This window comes from Opisthocomus hoazin, chromosome 7 (genome assembly GCF_030867145.1).
Source record: "Opisthocomus hoazin isolate bOpiHoa1 chromosome 7, bOpiHoa1.hap1, whole genome shotgun sequence".
Classification (NCBI taxonomy): domain Eukaryota; kingdom Metazoa; phylum Chordata; class Aves; order Opisthocomiformes; family Opisthocomidae; genus Opisthocomus; species Opisthocomus hoazin.
In genome coordinates this window covers 701203-719399 of record NC_134420.1, presented here as the reverse complement: position 1 = coordinate 719399, position 18197 = coordinate 701203, and the positions used below count along the sequence as shown (strand labels likewise).

The 18197-nt window shown below is 63.8% G+C and overlaps 6 protein-coding genes across 7 annotated transcripts; all 6 read right to left on the bottom strand.

Moving 5' to 3' along the window:
* Positions 1-1329: 1329 nt before the first annotated feature.
* Positions 1330-4090, bottom strand: LOC142361868 (smoothelin-like protein 1). The gene is made up of 3 exons (XM_075425495.1): positions 2057-4090; positions 1809-1960; positions 1330-1731 (listed from the first exon to the last, which is right to left on the bottom strand). The coding sequence occupies exons 1-3, from the start codon at positions 2321-2323 to the stop codon at positions 1587-1589; spliced, it is 564 nt and encodes a 187-aa protein (XP_075281610.1). The 5' UTR covers positions 2324-4090; the 3' UTR covers positions 1330-1586.
* A 269-nt stretch (positions 4091-4359) lies between these two features.
* On the bottom strand, positions 4360-6821 carry LOC142361920 (smoothelin-like protein 1). The gene is made up of 3 exons (XM_075426073.1): positions 4879-6821; positions 4656-4807; positions 4360-4578 (listed from the first exon to the last, which is right to left on the bottom strand). Exons 1-3 carry the CDS (start codon positions 5098-5100, stop codon positions 4434-4436), a joined length of 519 nt encoding a protein of 172 aa, XP_075282188.1. The 5' UTR covers positions 5101-6821; the 3' UTR covers positions 4360-4433.
* A 354-nt stretch (positions 6822-7175) lies between these two features.
* LOC142361916 (smoothelin-like protein 1) lies at positions 7176-9722 on the bottom strand. The gene is made up of 3 exons (XM_075426011.1): positions 7694-9722; positions 7472-7623; positions 7176-7394 (listed from the first exon to the last, which is right to left on the bottom strand). The coding sequence occupies exons 1-3, from the start codon at positions 7958-7960 to the stop codon at positions 7250-7252; spliced, it is 564 nt and encodes a 187-aa protein (XP_075282126.1). The 5' UTR covers positions 7961-9722; the 3' UTR covers positions 7176-7249.
* Positions 9723-9812: 90 nt separating this feature from the next.
* On the bottom strand, positions 9813-12544 carry LOC142362090 (smoothelin-like protein 1). Of its 2 annotated transcripts, XM_075427402.1 has the most exons (3): positions 10515-12541; positions 10292-10443; positions 9813-10214 (listed from the first exon to the last, which is right to left on the bottom strand). In XM_075427402.1, the coding sequence occupies exons 1-3, from the start codon at positions 10779-10781 to the stop codon at positions 10070-10072; spliced, it is 564 nt and encodes a 187-aa protein (XP_075283517.1). In that variant the 5' UTR covers positions 10782-12541; the 3' UTR covers positions 9813-10069. The 2 variants fall into 2 exon arrangements, with proteins under 2 accessions (XP_075283517.1, XP_075283516.1); XM_075427401.1 differs by having other exon boundaries at positions 10292-12544.
* Positions 12545-12821: 277 nt separating this feature from the next.
* On the bottom strand, positions 12822-15354 carry LOC142362022 (smoothelin-like protein 1). Its single transcript, XM_075427039.1, has 3 exons — positions 13336-15354; positions 13114-13265; positions 12822-13036 (listed from the first exon to the last, which is right to left on the bottom strand). The coding sequence occupies exons 1-3, from the start codon at positions 13555-13557 to the stop codon at positions 12892-12894; spliced, it is 519 nt and encodes a 172-aa protein (XP_075283154.1). The 5' UTR covers positions 13558-15354; the 3' UTR covers positions 12822-12891.
* A 264-nt stretch (positions 15355-15618) lies between these two features.
* Positions 15619-18168, bottom strand: LOC142362021 (smoothelin-like protein 1). Its single transcript, XM_075427037.1, has 3 exons — positions 16142-18168; positions 15915-16066; positions 15619-15837 (listed from the first exon to the last, which is right to left on the bottom strand). The coding sequence occupies exons 1-3, from the start codon at positions 16406-16408 to the stop codon at positions 15693-15695; spliced, it is 564 nt and encodes a 187-aa protein (XP_075283152.1). The 5' UTR covers positions 16409-18168; the 3' UTR covers positions 15619-15692.
* Positions 18169-18197: the final 29 nt, after the last annotated feature.

The window sequence follows — 18197 nt, the reverse complement described above, 5'->3', positions numbered from 1 at the left end:
GCCCCACATTGGCCAGTCCCTGCAGCCAGGGCATCCCCATTGTTCCATCTCTGACACCTTGCCCTCCCCATTGGCTAATCTTCAATCCAGTGGCCTCTGTCTCCCATTTCCTTCATGGCATCCACTCTAGGGGCTCCCCATTCCCCTATGCCCCATCGGCCAGTTCCTGTCCCCAGGGATCACAATTGGTCCATCTCTGCCTCTAGCAGCCTCCCCATTGGCTTGTCCTCAATCCTGTGGCCCCTGTTCACCCATTTCCCCTGTGGCATATGCTCTGGCTCCCCATTGCCCTATGCCCCGTTGGCCAGTCCCTGCCACCAGAGTGTTGTCATTGCTCCATCACTGCCACCAGAAGCCACGCCATTGGCTCATCCTCAATCCAGTGGCCTCTCTCTGCCCATTTCCTCCATGGCATCCCTCCAGGGACTCACAATCACCCTGTCCCCCATTGGCCAGTCCCTGATACCAGAGAATTACCATTGGTCCATCTCTGCTAACAGCAGCCTCCCCACTGGCTCATCCTCAATCCAGTAATCTCTGTTGGCCCTAATTTCCCCTGTGGCATCCACATTAGGGGCTGCCCGTTGTACTGTGCCCCATTGGCCAGTTCCTTTCCCAGGGGATCCCTATTGGTCTCTATCTGCCACAACTGGCCTTCTTATTGGCTCATCCTCAAGCCAGTGGTCCCTTTTGGCCCATTTCCCTTGTGGCATCCACCCTGGGCCTCCCCATTTTCCTGAGACCCACTGGCCAGTCCCTTTTCCCGGGACAATGGTATTGGTCCTTTTCTGCCACCAGTAGACTCCCCATTCACTCAGCCTCAATCCAGTGACCCCTTTTGGACCATTTCCCCTGTGGCATTTGCTTTGGGGGCTCCACATTGCACTGCACCCCATGGGCCTCTCCCTTTCCATGGGCATTGCCATTGGTCCATCTCTGCCATCAACAGCCTCCCCATTGACCCATCATCGATCCAAGGGCCTGTCCTCCATTTCCTCCATGGCATCCATCTGGGGGCTCCCAATCACCCTGAGACACACTGGCCAGTTCCTGGCACTAAGGCATTCCCATTGGTCCATTTCTGACCCCAGCAGCCTCCCCATTGGCTCATCATCAATCCAGCTGTCCCCGTTGGACTATTTTCACTCTCCAATCCGCTCCAGGGTCTCCCCATCCTGTGCCCCCCCACCTTTGGCCCTTGGTAGCCATTGGTGCCAGCTTGGGCACCATCACCCTGCTCCTGGCAATGCCACCCCTGGCCCCCACCCTGCCACCCCAGTGTCCCCAGCCATGCCACCCCCCATGCCGCATCTCACCTTCTGGGCTCGAGTGCTTCCCGCTGCTGCCAGCCCCAGCCCAGACTCCTCTTGCAGCACCTCCACAGCAACCCCCCAGCACCACCGGCTGCCCCTGCCCTGGCATCGCTCCCTGCACCAGGGCTGCGCCCAGCATCTGCCCACCCCTCGGTGCCTCCGTGCCCACATCCCCCCATGAGAGCCGAGGCCAGCGCAGCGCGGTACCACACGCCTTTACTGCCGGGGGAAGGGGACGGGGGTGGGGCAGCAGGTGGGGATGGGAGCCCCCCCTCAGCGCTTCTTGGTCTTCACCAGCCCCTTGGCCACCAGGCAGCAGTACAGCTCCTGCAGGTAGGTGTAGACGCACTTGGCGTCGGGCACCGACAGCCGCACCATGTCCTCCACCTCCAGCAGCGGGGCACAGCCCGCCCGCGCCCTGCGGGGACAGCACCGTCAGCCGGGGGCCCTGCCCGGGACCGGGGGTGGTCAGGGGGGCCGGGGGGCGGCTCTCACTCGGCGGTGGTGAAGGCCAGGGCGAAGTTGTGCCGGCGGGCGCCGGGCTCCAGGCTGCCGTAGTCGAAGGCGTCGGGGAAGAAGCTGTGCAGGAGGGCGCAGAAGGCCAAGCCGCTGCCCCAGCTCCCCGAGAAGTTCTGCACGTCCACGTGCTGCCGCGGGCGGGCGGGGGTCAGGTACCTCCCGGCCGGCCGGCCCCGCCCCGCCCCGCCCCGCCCCGCCCCGCCCCGCCCCGCTCCTCAGCTCACCTGGTAGCCGCGGGTCCGGGAGCGGCACCACTCCAGCAGCATGGCCTTCACCGTGGCGGGGCCTCCCGCCCGCCGCAGGTGCGGGACCGGCCCCGTGGCTGCGCTGCGGAAGGGGCCGGGCGCCGTGGGCTCCCCGCAGCCCCGCCGGGCAGGAGAACCCCGCGCCCCGCTGCCGCCCGGGGCTGCCGCTGCTTCCCCGTCGGCCACAGCCCGCCCCAAGGGGGCCCGGCCCCATTGGCCAGTGCCTGCCCACAGCGGCCTCCCCATTGGCTCGTCCTCAATCCTGTGGCCGCTGTTCGCCTATTTCCTCCACGGCATCAGCTGCGGGGGCTCCGAACCACCCTATGCTCCATTGGCCAGTCCTTACCCCTGGGGCATCTCCATTGGTCCACCTCTGCCATCTCGGCCTTGCCATTGGCACATCCTTAATCCAGTGGTCCCTTTTGGCCTATTTCCCTATGCCAACCACTCTGGGGATCCCTATTGCCCTGCACCCCATTGGCCAGTCCCTGCTGCTGTAGCATCACCATTGGTCCATCTCTGTTACCAGCAGCCTCCCCATTGGCTCATCCTAGATCTGCTGATCTCTCTTAGCCTATTACCCCTTGTGGCATCTGCTCCAAGGGCTCCCCATTCCACTATGCCCAATTTGCCAGTCCCTCTCCCCGGGTCATTGCCACTGGTCTGTCTCTGCCACCAGGGCCCTCCTCACTGGCTCATCCTTGATCCAGTAGTCCCTTCTGGCCCATTTCACCTGTGTCACCTGCTCCAGGGGCTCCCAATCACCCTGTGCCCCACATTGGCCAGTCCCTGCAGCCAGGGCATCCCCATTGGTCCATCTCTGACACCTTGCCCTCCCCATTGGCTAATCTTCAATCCAGTGGCCGCTGTCTCCCATTTCCTTCATGGCATCCACTCTAGGGGCTCCCCATTCCCCTATGCCCCATCGGCCAGTTCCTGTCCCCAGGGATCACAATTGGTCCATCTCTGCCTCTAGCAGCCTCCCCATTGGCTTGTCCTCAATCCTGTGGCCCCTGTTCACCCATTTCCCCTGTGGCATATGCTCTGGCTCCCCATTGCCCTATGCCCCGTTGGCCAGTCCCTGCCACCAGAGTGTTGTCATTGCTCCATCACTGCCACCAGAAGCCACGCCATTGGCTCATCCTCAATCCAGTGGCCTCTCTCTGCCCATTTCCTCCATGGCATCCCTCCAGGGACTCACAATCACCCTGCCCCCCATTGGCCAGTGCCTGATGCCGGAGAATTACCATTGGTGCATCTCTGCTAACAGCAGCCTCCCCACTGGCTCATCCTCAATCCAGTAATCTCTGTTGGCCCTAATTTCCCCTGTGGCATCCACGTTAGGGGCTGCCCGTTGTACTGTGCCCCATTGGCCAGTTCCTTTCCCAGGGGATCCCTATTGGTCTCTATCTGCCACCACTGGCCTCCTTATTGGCTCATCCTCAAGCCAGTGGTCCCTTTTGGCCCATTTCCCTTGTGGCATCCACCCTGGGCCTCCCCATTTTCCTGAGACCCACTGGCCAGTCCCTTTCCCCGGGACAATGGTATTGGTCCTTTTCTGCCACCAGCAGCCTCCCCATTCACTCAGCCTCAATCCAGTGGCCTCTTTTGGCCCATTTCCCCTGTGGCATTTGCTTTGGGGGCTCCACATTGCACTGCACCCCATTGGCCTCTCCCTTTCCATGGGCATTGCCATTGGTCCATCTCTGCCATCAACAGCCTCCCCATTGGCCCATCATCGATCCAATGGCCTGTCCCCCATTTCCTCCATGACATCCATCTGGGGGCTCCCAATCACCCTGAGACACACTGGCCAGTTCCTGGCACTAAGGCATTCCCATTGGTCCATTTCTGACCCCAGCAGCCTCCCCATTGGCTCATCATCAATCCAGCTGTCCCCGTTGGACTATTTTCACTCTCCAATCCGCTCCAGGGTCTCCCCATCCTGTGCCCCCCCACCTTTGGCCCTTGGTAGCCATTGGTGCCAGCTTGGGCACCATCACCCTGCTCCTGGCAATGCCACCCCTGGCCCCCACCCTGCCACCCCAGTGTCCCCAGCCATGCCACCCCCCATGCTGCCTCTCACCTTCTGGGCTTGAGTGCTTCCCGCTGCTGCCAGCCCCAGCCCAGACTCCTCTTGCAGCACCTCCACAGCAACCCCCCAGCACCACCGGCTGCCCCTGCCCTGGCATCGCTCCCTGCACCAGGGCTGCGCCCAGCATCTGCCCGCCCCTCGGTGCCTCCGTGCCCACATCTCCCCATGAGAGCCGAGGCCAGCGCAGCGCGGTACCACACGCCTTTACTGCCGGGGGAAGGGGACGGGGGTGGGGCAGCAGGTGGGGATGGGAGCCCCCCCTCAGCGCTTCTTGGTCTTCACCAGCCCCTTGGCCACCAGGCAGCGGTACAGCTCCTGCAGGTAGGTGTAGACGCACTTGGCGTCGGGCACCGACAGCCGCACCATGTCCTCCACCTCCAGCAGCGGGGCACAGCCCGCCCGCGCCCTGCGGGGACAGCACCGTCAGCCGGGGGCCCTGCCCAGGACCCGGGGTGGTCAGGGGGGCCGGGGGGCGGCTCTCACTCGGCGGTGGTGAAGGCCAGGGCGAAGTTGTGCCGGCGGGCGCCGGGCTCCAGGCTGCCGTAGTCGAAGGCGTCGGGGAAGAAGCTGTGCAGGAGGGCGCAGAAGGCCAGGCCGCTGCCCCAGCTCCCCGAGAAGTTCTGCACGTCCACGTGCTGCCGCGGGCGGGCGGGGGTCAGGTACCTCCCGGCCGGCCGGCCCCGCCCCGCCCCGCTCCTCAGCTCACCTGGTAGCCGCGGGTCCGGGAGCGGCACCACTCCAGCAGCATGGCCTTCACCGTGGCGGGGCCTCCCGCCCGCCGCAGGTGCGGGACCGGCCCCGTGGCTGCGCTGCGGAAGGGGCCGGGCGCCGTGGGCTCCCCGCAGCCCCGCCGGGCAGGAGAACCCCGCGCCCCGCTGCCGCTGCTTCCCCGTCGGCCACAGCCCGCCCCAAGGGGGCCCGGCCCCATTGGCCAGTGCCTGCCCACAGCGGCCTCCCCATTGGCTCGTCCTCAATCCTGTGGCCGCTGTTCGCCTATTTCCTCCACGGCATCAGCTGCGGGGGCTCCGAACCACCCTATGCTCCATTGGCCAGTCCTTACCCCTGGGGCATCTCCATTGGTCCACCTCTGCCATCTCGGCCTTGCCATTGGCACATCCTTAATCCAGTGGTCCCTTTTGGCCTATTTCCCTATGCCAACCACTCTGGGGATCCCTATTGCCCTGCACCCCATTGGCCAGTCCCTGCTGCTGTAGCATCACCATTGGTCCATCTCTGTCACCAGCAGCCTCCCCATTGGCTCATCCTAGATCTGCTGATCTCTCTTAGCCTATTACCCCTTGTGGCATCTGCTCCAAGGGCTCCCCATTCCACTATGCCCAATTTGCCAGTCCCTCTCCCCGGGTCATTGCCACTGGTCCGTCTCTGCCACCAGGGCCCTCCTCACTGGCTCATCCTTGATCCAGTAGTCCCTTCTGGCCCATTTCACCTGTGTCACCTGCTCCAGGGGCTCCCAATCACCCTGTGCCCCACATTGGCCAGTCCCTGCAGCCAGGGCATCCCCATTGGTCCATCTCTGACACCTTGCCCTCCCCATTGGCTAATCTTCAATCCAGTGGCCGCTGTCTCCCATTTCCTTCATGGCATCCACTCTAGGGGCTCCCCATTCCCCTATGCCCCATCGGCCAGTTCCTGTCCCCAGGGATCACAATTGGTCCATCTCTGCCTCTAGCAGCCTCCCCATTGGCTTGTCCTCAATCCTGTGGCCCCTGTTCACCCATTTCCCCTGTGGCATATGCTCTGGCTCCCCATTGCCCTATGCCCCGTTGGCCAGTCCCTGCCACCAGAGTGTTGTCATTGCTCCATCACTGCCACCAGAGGCCACGCCATTGGCTCATCCTCAATCCAGTGGCCTCTCTCTGCCCATTTCCTCCATGGCATCCCTCCAGGGACTCACAATCACCCTGCCCCCCATTGGCCAGTGCCTGATGCCGGAGAATTACCATTGGTCCATCTCTGCTAACAGCAGCCTCCCCACTGGCTCATCCTCAATCCAGTAATCTCTGTTGGCCCTAATTTCCCCTGTGGCATCCACATTAGGGGCTGCCCGTTGTACTGTGCCCCATTGGCCAGTTCCTTTCCCAGGGGATCCCTATTGGTCTCTATCTGCCACCACTGGCCTTCTTATTGGCTCATCCTCAAGCCAGTGGTCCCTTTTGGCCCATTTCCCTTGTGGCATCCACCCTGGGCCTCCCCATTTTCCTGAGACCCACTGGCCAGTCCCTTTCCCCGGGACAATGGTATTGGTCCTTTTCTGCCACCAGTAGACTCCCCATTCACTCAGCCTCAATCCAGTGACCCCTTTTGGCCCATTTCCCCTGTGGCATTTGCTTTGGGGGCTCCACATTGCACTGCACCCCATTGGCCTCTCCCTTTCCATGGGCATTGCCATTGGTCTATCTCTGCCATCAACAGCCTCCCCATTGGCCCATCATCGATCCAAGGGCCTGTCCTCCATTTCCTCCATGGCATCCATCTGGGGGCTCCCAATCACCCTGAGACACACTGGCCAGTTCCTGGCACTAAGGCATTCCCATTGGTCCATTTCTGACCCCAGCAGCCTCCCCATTGGCTCATCATCAATCCAGCTGTCCCCGTCGGACCATTTTCACTCTCCAATCTCCTCCAGGGTCTCCCTATCCTGTGCACCCCCCACCTTTGGCCCTTGGTAGCCATTGGTGCCAGCTTGGGCACCATCACCCTGCTCCTGGCAATACCACCCCTGGCCCCCACCCTGCCACCCCAGTGTCCCCAGCCGTGCCACCCCCCATGCCGCATCTCACCTTCTGGGCTCGAGTGCTTCCCGCTGCTGCCAGCCCCAGCCCCAGCCCAGACTCCTCTTGCAGCACCTCCACAGCAACCCCCCAGCACCACCGGCTGCCCCTGCCCTGGCATCGCTCCCTGCACCAGGGCTGCGCCCAGCATCTGCCCACCCCTCGGTGCCTCCGTGCCCACATCCCCCCATGAGAGCCGAGGCCAGCGCAGCGCGGTACCACACGCCTTTACTGCCGGGGGAAGGGGACGGGGGTGGGGCAGCAGGTGGGGATGGGAGCCCCCCCTCAGCGCTTCTTGGTCTTCACCAGCCCCTTGGCCACCAGGCAGCGGTACAGCTCCTGCAGGTAGGTGTAGACGCACTTGGCGTCGGGCACCGACAGCCGCACCATGTCCTCCACCTCCAGCAGCGGGGCACAGCCCGCCCGCGCCCTGCGGGGACAGCACCGTCAGCCGGGGGCCCTGCCCGGGACCGGGGGTGGTCAGGGGGGCCGGGGGGCGGCTCTCACTCGGCGGTGGTGAAGGCCAGGGCGAAGTTGTGCCGGCGGGCGCCGGGCTCCAGGCTGCCGTAGTCGAAGGCGTCGGGGAAGAAGCTGTGCAGGAGGGCGCAGAAGGCCAGGCCGCTGCCCCAGCTCCCCGAGAAGTTCTGCACGTCCACGTGCTGCCGCGGGCGGGCGGGCGGGGGTCAGGCACCTCCCGGCCGGCCGGCCCCGCCCCGCTCCTCAGCTCACCTGGTAGCCGCGGGTCCGGGAGCGGCACCACTCCAGCAGCATGGCCTTCACCGTGGCGGGGCCTCCCGCCCGCCGCAGGTGCGGGACCGGCCCCGTGGCTGCGCTGCGGACGGGGCCGGGCGCCGTGGGCTCCCCGCAGCCCCGCCGGGCAGGAGAACCCCGCGCCCCGCTGCCGACCGGGGCTGCCGCTGCTTCCCCGTCGGCCACAGCCCGCCCCAAGGGGGCCCGGCCCCATTGGCCAGTGCCTGCCCACAGCGGCCTCCCCATTGGCTCGTCCTCAATCCTGTGGCCGCTGTTCGCCTATTTCCTCCACGGCATCAGCTGCGGGGGCTCCGAACCACCCTATGCTCCATTGGCCAGTCCTTACCCCTGGGGCATCTCCATTGGTCCACCTCTGCCATCTCGGCCTTGCCATTGGCACATCCTTGATCCAGTGGTCCCTTTTGGCCTATTTCCCTATGCCAACCACTCTGGGGCTCCCTATTGCCCTGCACCCCATTGGCCAGTCCCTGCTGCTGTAGCATCACCATTGGTCCATCTCTGTTACCAGCAGCCTCCCCATTGGCTCATCCTAGATCTGCTGATCTCTCTTAGCCTATTACCCCTTGTGGCATCTGCTCCAAGGGCTCCCCATTCCACTATGCCCAATTTGCCAGTCCCTCTCCCCGGGTCATTGCCACTGGTCCGTCTCTGCCACCAGGGCCCTCCTCACTGGCTCATCCTTGATCCAGTAGTCCCTTCTGGCCCATTTCACCTGTGTCACCTGCTCCAGGGGCTCCCAATCACCCTGCGCCCCACATTGGCCAGTCCCTGCAGCCAGGGCATCCCCATTGTTCCATCTCTGACACCTTGCCCTCCCCATTGGCTAATCTTCAATCCAGTGGCCGCTGTCTCCCATTTCCTTCATGGCATCCACTCTAGGGGCTCCCCATTCCCCTATGCCCCATCGGCCAGTTCCTGTCCCCAGGGATCACAATTGGTCCATCTCTGCCTCTAGCAGCCTCCCCATTGGCTTGTCCTCAATCCTGTGGCCCCTGTTCACCCATTTCCCCTGTGGCATATGCTCTGGCTCCCCATTGCCCTATGCCCCGTTGGCCAGTGTCTGCCACCAGAGTGTTTTCATTGCTCCATCACTGCCACCAGAGGCCACCCCATTGGCTCATCCTCAATCCAGTGGCCTCTCTCTGCCCATTTCCTCCATGGCATCCCTCCAGGGACTCACAATCACCCTGCCCCCCATTGGCCAGTGCCTGATGCCGGAGAATTACCATTGGTGCATCTCTGCTAACAGCAGCCTCCCCACTGGCTCATCCTCAATCCAGTAATCTCTGTTGGCCCTAATTTCCCCTGTGGCATCCACGTTAGGGGCTGCCCGTTGCACTGTGCCCCATTGGCCAGTTCCTTTCCCAGGGGATCCCTATTGGTCTCTATCTGCCACCACTGGCCTCCTTATTGGCTCATCCTCAAGCCAGTGGTCCCTTTTGGCCCATTTCCCTTGTGGCATCCACCCTGGGCCTCCCCATTTTCCTGAGACCCACTGGCCAGTCCCTTTCCCCGGGACAATGGTATTGGTCCTTTTCTGCCACCAGCAGCCTCCCCATTCACTCAGCCTCAATCCAGTGGCCTCTTTTGGCCCATTTCCCCTGTGGCATTTGCTTTGGGGGCTCCACATTGCACTGCACCCCATGGGCCTCTCCCTTTCCATGGGCATTGCCATTGGTCCATCTCTGCCACCAGCAGCCTCCCCATTGGCCCATCCTCGATCCAATGGCCTGTCCTCCATTTCCTCCATGACATCCATCTGGGGGCTCCCAATCACCCTGAGACACACTGGCCAGTTCCTGGCACTAAGGCATTCCCATTGGTCCATTTCTGACCCCAGCAGCCTCCCCATTGGCTCATCATCAATCCAGCTGTCCCCGTCGGACCATTTTCACTCTCCAATCCGCTCCAGGGTCTCCCCATCCTGTGCCCCCCCACCTTTGGCCCTTGGTAGCCATTGGTGCCAGCTTGGGCACCATCACCCTGCTCCTGGCAATGCCACCCCTGGCCCCCACCCTGCCACCCCAGTGTCCCCAGCCATGCCACCCCCCATGCTGCCTCTCACCTTCTGGGCTCGAGTGCTTCCCGCTGCTGCCAGCCCCAGCCCAGACTCCTCTTGCAGCACCTCCACAGCAACCCCCCAGCACCACCGGCTGCCCCTGCCCTGGCATCGCTCCCTGCACCAGGGCTGCGCCCAGCATCTGCCCACCCCTCGGTGCCTCCGTGCCCATATCCCCCCATGAGAGCCGAGGCCAGCGCAGCGCGGTACCACGCGCCTTTACTGCCGGGGGAAGGGGACGGGGGTGGGGCAGCAGGTGGGGATGAGAGCCCCCCTCAGCGCTTCTTGGTCTTCACCAGCCCCTTGGCCACCAGGCAGCGGTACAGCTCCTGCAGGTAGGTGTAGACGCACTTGGCGTCGGGCACCGACAGCCGCACCATGTCCTCCACCTCCAGCAGTGGGGCACAGCCCGCCCGCGCCCTGCGGGGACAGCACCGTCAGCCGGGGGCCCTGCCCGGGACCCGGGGTGGTCAGGGGGGCCGGGGGGCGGCTCTCACTCGGCGGTGGCGAAGGCCAGGGCGAAGTTGTGCCGGCGGGCGCCGGGCTCCAGGCTGCCGTAGTCGAAGGCGTCGGGGAAGAAGCTGTGCAGCAGGGCGCAGAAGGCCAGGCCGCTGCCCCAGCTCCCCGAGAAGTTCTGCACGTCCACGTGCTGCCGCGGGCGGGCGGGGGTCAGGCACCTCCCGGCCGGCCGGCCCCGCCCCGCCCCGCTCCTCAGCTCACCTGGTAGCCGCGGGTCCGGGAGCGGCACCACTCCAGCAGCATGGCCTTCACCGTGGCGGGGCCTCCCGCCCGCCGCAGGTGCGGGACCGGCCCCGTGGCTGCGCTGCGGACGGGGCCGGGCGCCGTGGGCTTCCCGCAGCCCCGCCGGGCAGGAGAACCCCGCGCCCCGCTGCCGCCCGCGGCTGCCGCTGCTTCCCCGTCGGCCACAGCCCGCCCCAAGGGGGCCCGGCCCCATTGGCCAGTGCCTGCCCACAGCGGCCTCCCCATTGGCTCGTCCTCAATCCTGTGGCCGCTGTTCGCCTATTTCCTCCACGGCATCAGCTGCGGGGGCTCCGAACCACCCTATGCTCCATTGGCCAGTCCTTACCCCTGGGGCATCTCCATTGGTCCACCTCTGCCATCTCGGCCTTGCCATTGGCACATCCTTGATCCAGTGGTCCCTTTTGGCCTATTTCCCTATGCCAACCACTCTGGGGCTCCCTATTGCCCTGCACCCCATTGGCCAGTCCCTGCTGCTGTAGCATCACCATTGGTCCATCTCTGTTACCAGCAGCCTCCCCATTGGCTCATCCTAGATCTGCTGATCTCTCTTAGCCTATTACCCCTTGTGGCATCTGCTCCAAGGGCTCCCCATTCCACTATGCCCAATTTGCCAGTCCCTCTCCCCGGGTCATTGCCACTGGTCCGTCTCTGCCACCAGGGCCCTCCTCACTGGCTCATCCTTGATCCAGTAGTCCCTTCTGGCCCATTTCACCTGTGTCACCTGCTCCAGGGGCTCCCAATCACCCTGCGCCCCACATTGGCCAGTCCCTGCAGCCAGGGCATCCCCATTGTTCCATCTCTGACACCTTGCCCTCCCCATTGGCTAATCTTCAATCCAGTGGCCGCTGTCTCCCATTTCCTTCATGGCATCCACTCTAGGGGCTCCCCATTCCCCTATGCCCCATCGGCCAGTTCCTGTCCCCAGGGATCACAATTGGTCCATCTCTGCCTCTAGCAGCCTCCCCATTGGCTTGTCCTCAATCCTGTGGCCCCTGTTCACCCATTTCCCCTGTGGCATATGCTCTGGCTCCCCATTGCCCTATGCCCCGTTGGCCAGTGTCTGCCACCAGAGTGTTTTCATTGCTCCATCACTGCCACCAGAGGCCACCCCATTGGCTCATCCTCAATCCAGTGGCCTCTCTCTGCCCATTTCCTCCATGGCATCCCTCCAGGGACTCACAATCACCCTGCCCCCCATTGGCCAGTGCCTGATGCCGGAGAATTACCATTGGTGCATCTCTGCTAACAGCAGCCTCCCCACTGGCTCATCCTCAATCCAGTAATCTCTGTTGGCCCTAATTTCCCCTGTGGCATCCACGTTAGGGGCTGCCCGTTGCACTGTGCCCCATTGGCCAGTTCCTTTCCCAGGGGATCCCTATTGGTCTCTATCTGCCACCACTGGCCTCCTTATTGGCTCATCCTCAAGCCAGTGGTCCCTTTTGGCCCATTTCCCTTGTGGCATCCACCCTGGGCCTCCCCATTTTCCTGAGACCCACTGGCCAGTCCCTTTCCCCGGGACAATGGTATTGGTCCTTTTCTGCCACCAGCAGCCTCCCCATTCACTCAGCCTCAATCCAGTGGCCTCTTTTGGCCCATTTCCCCTGTGGCATTTGCTTTGGGGGCTCCACATTGCACTGCACCCCATGGGCCTCTCCCTTTCCATGGGCATTGCCATTGGTCCATCTCTGCCACCAGCAGCCTCCCCATTGGCCCATCCTCGATCCAATGGCCTGTCCCCCATTTCCTCCATGACATCCATCTGGGGGCTCCCAATCACCCTGAGACACACTGGCCAGTTCCTGGCACTAAGGCATTCCCATTGGTCCATTTCTGACCCCAGCAGCCTCCCCATTGGCTCATCATCAATCCAGCTGTCCCCGTCGGACCATTTTCACTCTCCAATCCGCTCCAGGGTCTCCCCATCCTGTGCCCCCCCACCTTTGGCCCTTGGTAGCCATTGGTGCCAGCTTGGGCACCATCACCCTGCTCCTGGCAATGCCACCCCTGGCCCCCACCCTGCCACCCCAGTGTCCCCAGCCATGCCACCCCCCATGCTGCCTCTCACCTTCTGGGCTCAAGTGCTTCCCACTGCTGCCAGCCCCAGCCCAGACTCCTCTTGCAGCACCTCCACAGCAACCCCCCAGCACCACCGGCTGCCCCTGCCCTGGCATCGCTCCCTGCACCAGGGCTGCGCCCAGCATCTGCCCACCCCTCGGTGCCTCCGTGCCCACATCCCCCCATGAGAGCCGAGGCCAGCGCAGCGCAGTACCACACGTCTTTACTGCCGGGGGAAGGGGACGGGGGTGGGGCAGCAGGTGGGGATGGGAGCCCCCCCTCAGCGCTTCTTGGTCTTCACCAGCCCCTTGGCCACCAGGCAGCGGTACAGCTCCTGCAGGTAGGTGTAGACGCACTTGGCGTCGGGCACTGACAGCCGCACCATGTCCTCCACCTCCAGCAGCGGGGCACAGCCCACCCGCGCCCTGCGGGGACAGCACCGTCAGCCGGGGACCCTGCCCGGGACCCGGGGTGGTCAGGGGGGCCAGGGGGCGGCTCTCACTCGGCGGTGGCGAAGGCCAGGGCGAAGTTGTGCCGGCGGGCGCCGGGCTCCAGGCTGCCGTAGTCGAAGGCGTCGGGGAAGAAGCTGTGCAGGAGGGCGCAGAAGGCCAGGCCGCTGCCCCAGCTCCCCGAGAAGTTCTGCACGTCCACGTGCTGCCGCGGGCGGGCGGGAGGGGGTCAGGCACCTCCCGGCCGGCCGGCCCCGCCCCGCTCCTCAGCTCACCTGGTAGCCGCGGGTCCGGGAGCGGCACCACTCCAGCAGCATGGCCTTCACCGTGGCGGGGCCTCCCGCCCGCCGCAGGTGCGGGACCGGCCCCGTGGCTGCGCTGCGGAAGGGGCCGGGCGCCGTGGGCTCCCCGCAGCCCCGCCGGGCAGGAGAACCCCGCGCCCCGCTGCCGCTGCTTCCCCGTCGGCCACAGCCCGCCCCAAGGGGGCCCGGCCCCATTGGCCAGTGCCTGCCCACAGCGGCCTCCCCATTGGCTCGTCCTCAATCCTGTGGCCGCTGTTCGCCTATTTCCTCCACGGCATCAGCTGCGGGGGCTCCGAACCACCCTATGCTCCATTGGCCAGTCCTTACCCCTGGGGCATCTCCATTGGTCCACCTCTGCCATCTCGGCCTTGCCATTGGCACATCCTTAATCCAGTGGTCCCTTTCGGCCTATTTCCCTATGCCAACCACTCTGGGGATCCCTATTGCCCTGCACCCCATTGGCCAGTCCCTGCTGCTGTAGCATCACCATTGGTCCATCTCTGTTACCAGCAGCCTCCCCATTGGCTCATCCTAGATCTGCTGATCTCTCTTAGCCTATTACCCCTTGTGGCATCTGCTCCAAGGGCTCCCCATTCCACTATGCCCAATTTGCCAGTCCCTCTCCCCGGGTCATTGCCACTGGTCCGTCTCTGCCACCAGGGCCCTCCTCACTGGCTCATCCTTGATCCAGTAGTCCCTTCTGGCCCATTTCACCTGTGTCACCTGCTCCAGGGGCTCCCAATCACCCTGTGCCCCACATTGGCCAGTCCCTGCAGCCAGGGCATCCCCATTGGTCCATCTCTGACACCTTGCCCTCCCCATTGGCTAATCTTCAATCCAGTGGCCGCTGTCTCCCATTTCCTTCATGGCATCCACTCTAGGGGCTCCCCATTCCCCTATGCCCCATCGGCCAGGTCCTGTCCCCAGGGATCACAATTGGTCCATCTCTGCCTCTAGCAGCCTCCCCATTGGCTTGTCCTCAATCCTGTGGCCCCTGTTCACCCATTTCCCCTGTGGCATATGCTCTGGCTCCCCATTGCCCTATGCCCCGTTGGCCAGTCCCTGCCACCAGAGTGTTGTCATTGCTCTGCCACCAGAGGCCACGCCATTGGCTCATCCTCAATCCAGTGGCCTCTCTCTGCCCATTTCCTCCATGGCATCCCTCCAGGGACTCACAATCACCCTGCCCCCCATTGGCCAGTCCCTGATACCGGAGAATTACCATTGGTCCATCTCTGCTAACAGCAGCCTCCCCACTGGCTCATCCTCAATCCAGTAATCTCTGTTGGCCCTAATTTCCCCTGTGGCATCCACGTTAGGGGCTGCCCGTTGTACTGTGCCCCATTGGCCAGTTCCTTTCCCAGGGGATCCCTATTGGTCTCTATCTGCCACCACTGGCCTCCTTATTGGCTCATCCTCAAGCCAGTGGTCCCTTTTGGCCCATTTCCCTTGTGGCATCCACCCTGGGCCTCCCCATTTTCCTGAGACCCACTGGCCAGTCCCTTTCCCCGGGACAATGGTATTGGTCCTTTTCTGCCACCAGCAGCCTCCCCATTCACTCAGCCTCAATCCAGTGGCCTCTTTTGGCCCATTTCCCCTGTGGCATTTGCTTTGGGGGCTCCACATTGCACTGCACCCCATGGGCCTCTCCCTTTCCATGGGCATTGCCATTGGTCCATCTCTCCCACCAGCAGCCTCCCCATTGGTCCATCCTCGATCCAATGGCCTGTCCCCCATTTCCTCCATGACATCCATCTGGGGGCTCCCAATCACCCTGAGACACACTGGCCAGTTCCTGGCACTAAGGCATTCCCATTGGTCCATTTCTGACCCCAGCAGCCTCCCCATTGGCTCATCATCAATCCAGCTGTCCCCGTTGGACTATTTTCACTCTCCAATCCGCTCCAGGGTCTCCCCATCCTGTGCCCCCCCACCTTTGGCCCTTGGTAGCCATTGGTGCCAGCTTGGGCACCATCACCCTGCTCCTGGCAATGCCACCCCTGGCCCCCACCCTGCCACCCCAGTGTCCCCAGCCATGCCACCCCCCATGCTGCCTCTCACTTTCTGGGCTCGAGTGCTTCCCGCTGCTGCCAGCCCCAGCCCAGACTCCTCTTGCAGCACCTCCACAGCAACCCCCCAGCACCACCGGCTGCCCCTGCCCTGGCATCGCTCCCTGCACCAGGGCTGCGCCCAGCATCTGCCCACCCCTCGGTGCCTCCGTGCCCATATCCCCCCATGAGAGCCGAGGCCAGCGCAGCGCGGTACCACACGCCTTTACTGCCGGGGGAAGGGGACGGGGGTGGGGCAGCAGGTGGGGATGAGAGCCCCCCTCAGCGCTTCTTGGTCTTCACCAGCCCCTTGGCCACCAGGCAGCGGTACAGCTCCTGCAGGTAGGTGTAGACGCACTTGGCGTCGGGCACCGACAGCCGCACCATGTCCTCCACCTCCAGCAGTGGGGCACAGCCCGCCCGCGCCCTGCGGGGACAGCACCGTCAGCCGGGGGCCCTGCCCGGGACCCGGGGTGGTCAGGGGGGCCGGGGGGCGGCTCTCACTCGGCGGTGGCGAAGGCCAGGGCGAAGTTGTGCCGGCGGGCGCCGGGCTCCAGGCTGCCGTAGTCGAAGGCGTCGGGGAAGAAGCTGTGCAGCAGGGCGCAGAAGGCCAGGCCGCTGCCCCAGCTCCCCGAGAAGTTCTGCACGTCCACGTGCTGCCGCGGGCGGGCGGGAGGGGGTCAGGCACCTCCCGGCCGGCCGGCCCCGCCCCGCCCCGCTCCTCAGCTCACCTGGTAGCCGCGGGTCCGGGAGCGGCACCACTCCAGCAGCATGGCCTTCACCGTGGCGGGGCCTCCCGCCCGCCGCAGGTGCGGGACCGGCCCCGTGGCTGCGCTGCGGACGGGGCCGGGCGCCGTGGGCTTCCCGCAGCCCCGCCGGGCAGGAGAACCCCGCGCCCCGCTGCCGCCCGCGGCTGCCGCTGCTTCCCCGTCGGCCACAGCCCGCCCCAAGGGGGCCCGGCCCCATTGGCCAGTGCCTGCCCACAGCGGCCTCCCCATTGGCTCGTCCTCAATCCTGTGGCCGCTGTTCGCCTATTTCCTCCACGGCATCAGCTGCGGGGGCTCCGAACCACCCTATGCTCCATTGGCCAGTCCTTACCCCTGGGGCATCTCCATTGGTCCACCTCTGCCATCTCGGCCTTGCCATTGGCACATCCTTGATCCAGTGGTCCCTTTCGGCCTATTTCCCTATGCCAACCACTCTGGGGCTCCCTATTGCCCTGCACCCCATTGGCCAGTCCCTGCTGCTGTAGCATCACCATTGGTCCATCTCTGTCACCAGCAGCCTCCCCATTGGCTCATCCTAGATCTGCTGATCTCTCTTAGCCTATTACCCCTTGTGGCATCTGCTCCAAGGGCTCCCCATTCCACTATGCCCAATTTGCCAGTCCCTCTCCCCGGGTCATTGCCACTGGTCCGTCTCTGCCACCAGGGCCCTCCTCACTGGCTCATCCTTGATCCAGTAGTCCCTTCTGGCCCATTTCACCTGTGTCACCTGCTCCAGGGGCTCCCAATCACCCTGCGCCCCACATTGGCCAGTCCCTGCAGCCAGGGCATCCCCATTGTTCCATCTCTGACACCTTGCCCTCCCCATTGGCTAATCTTCAATCCAGTGGCCGCTGTCTCCCATTTCCTTCATGGCATCCACTCTAGGGGCTCCCCATTCCCCTATGCCCCATCGGCCAGTTCCTGTCCCCAGGGATCACAATTGGTCCATCTCTGCCTCTAGCAGCCTCCCCATTGGCTTGTCCTCAATCCTGTGGCCCCTGTTCACCCATTTCCCCTGTGGCATATGCTCTGGCTCCCCATTGCCCTATGCCCCGTTGGCCAGTGTCTGCCACCAGAGTGTTTTCATTGCTCCATCACTGCCACCAGAGGCCACCCCATTGGCTCATCCTCAATCCAGTGGCCTCTCTCTGCCCATTTCCTCCATGGCATCCCTCCAGGGACTCACAATCACCCTGCCCCCCATTGGCCAGTGCCTGATGCCGGAGAATTACCATTGGTGCATCTCTGCTAACAGCAGCCTCCCCACTGGCTCATCCTCAATCCAGTAATCTCTGTTGGCCCTAATTTCCCCTGTGGCATCCACGTTAGGGGCTGCCCGTTGCACTGTGCCCCATTGGCCAGTTCCTTTCCCAGGGGATCCCTATTGGTCTCTATCTGCCACCACTGGCCTCCTTATTGGCTCATCCTCAAGCCAGTGGTCCCTTTTGGCCCATTTCCCTTGTGGCATCCACCCTGGGCCTCCCCATTTTCCTGAGACCCACTGGCCAGTCCCTTTCCCCGGGACAATGGTATTGGTCCTTTTCTGCCACCAGCAGCCTCCCCATTCACTCAGCCTCAATCCAGTGGCCTCTTTTGGCCCATTTCCCCTGTGGCATTTGCTTTGGGGGCTCCACATTGCACTGCACCCCATGGGCCTCTCCCTTTCCATGGGCATTGCCATTGGTCCATCTCTGCCACCAGCAGCCTCCCCATTGGCCCATCCTCGATCCAATGGCCTGTCCCCCATTTCCTCCATGACATCCATCTGGGGGCTCCCAATCACCCTGAGACACACTGGCCAGTTCCTGGCACTAAGGCATTCCCATTGGTCCATTTCTGACCCCAGCAGCCTCCCCATTGGCTCATCATCAATCCAGCTGTCCCCGTCGGACCATTTTCACTCTCCAATCCGCTCCAGGGTCTCCCCATCCTGTGCCCCCCCACCTTTGGCCCTTGGTAGCCATTGGTGCCAGCTTGGGCACCATCACCCTGCTCCTGGCAATGCCACCCCTGGCCCCCA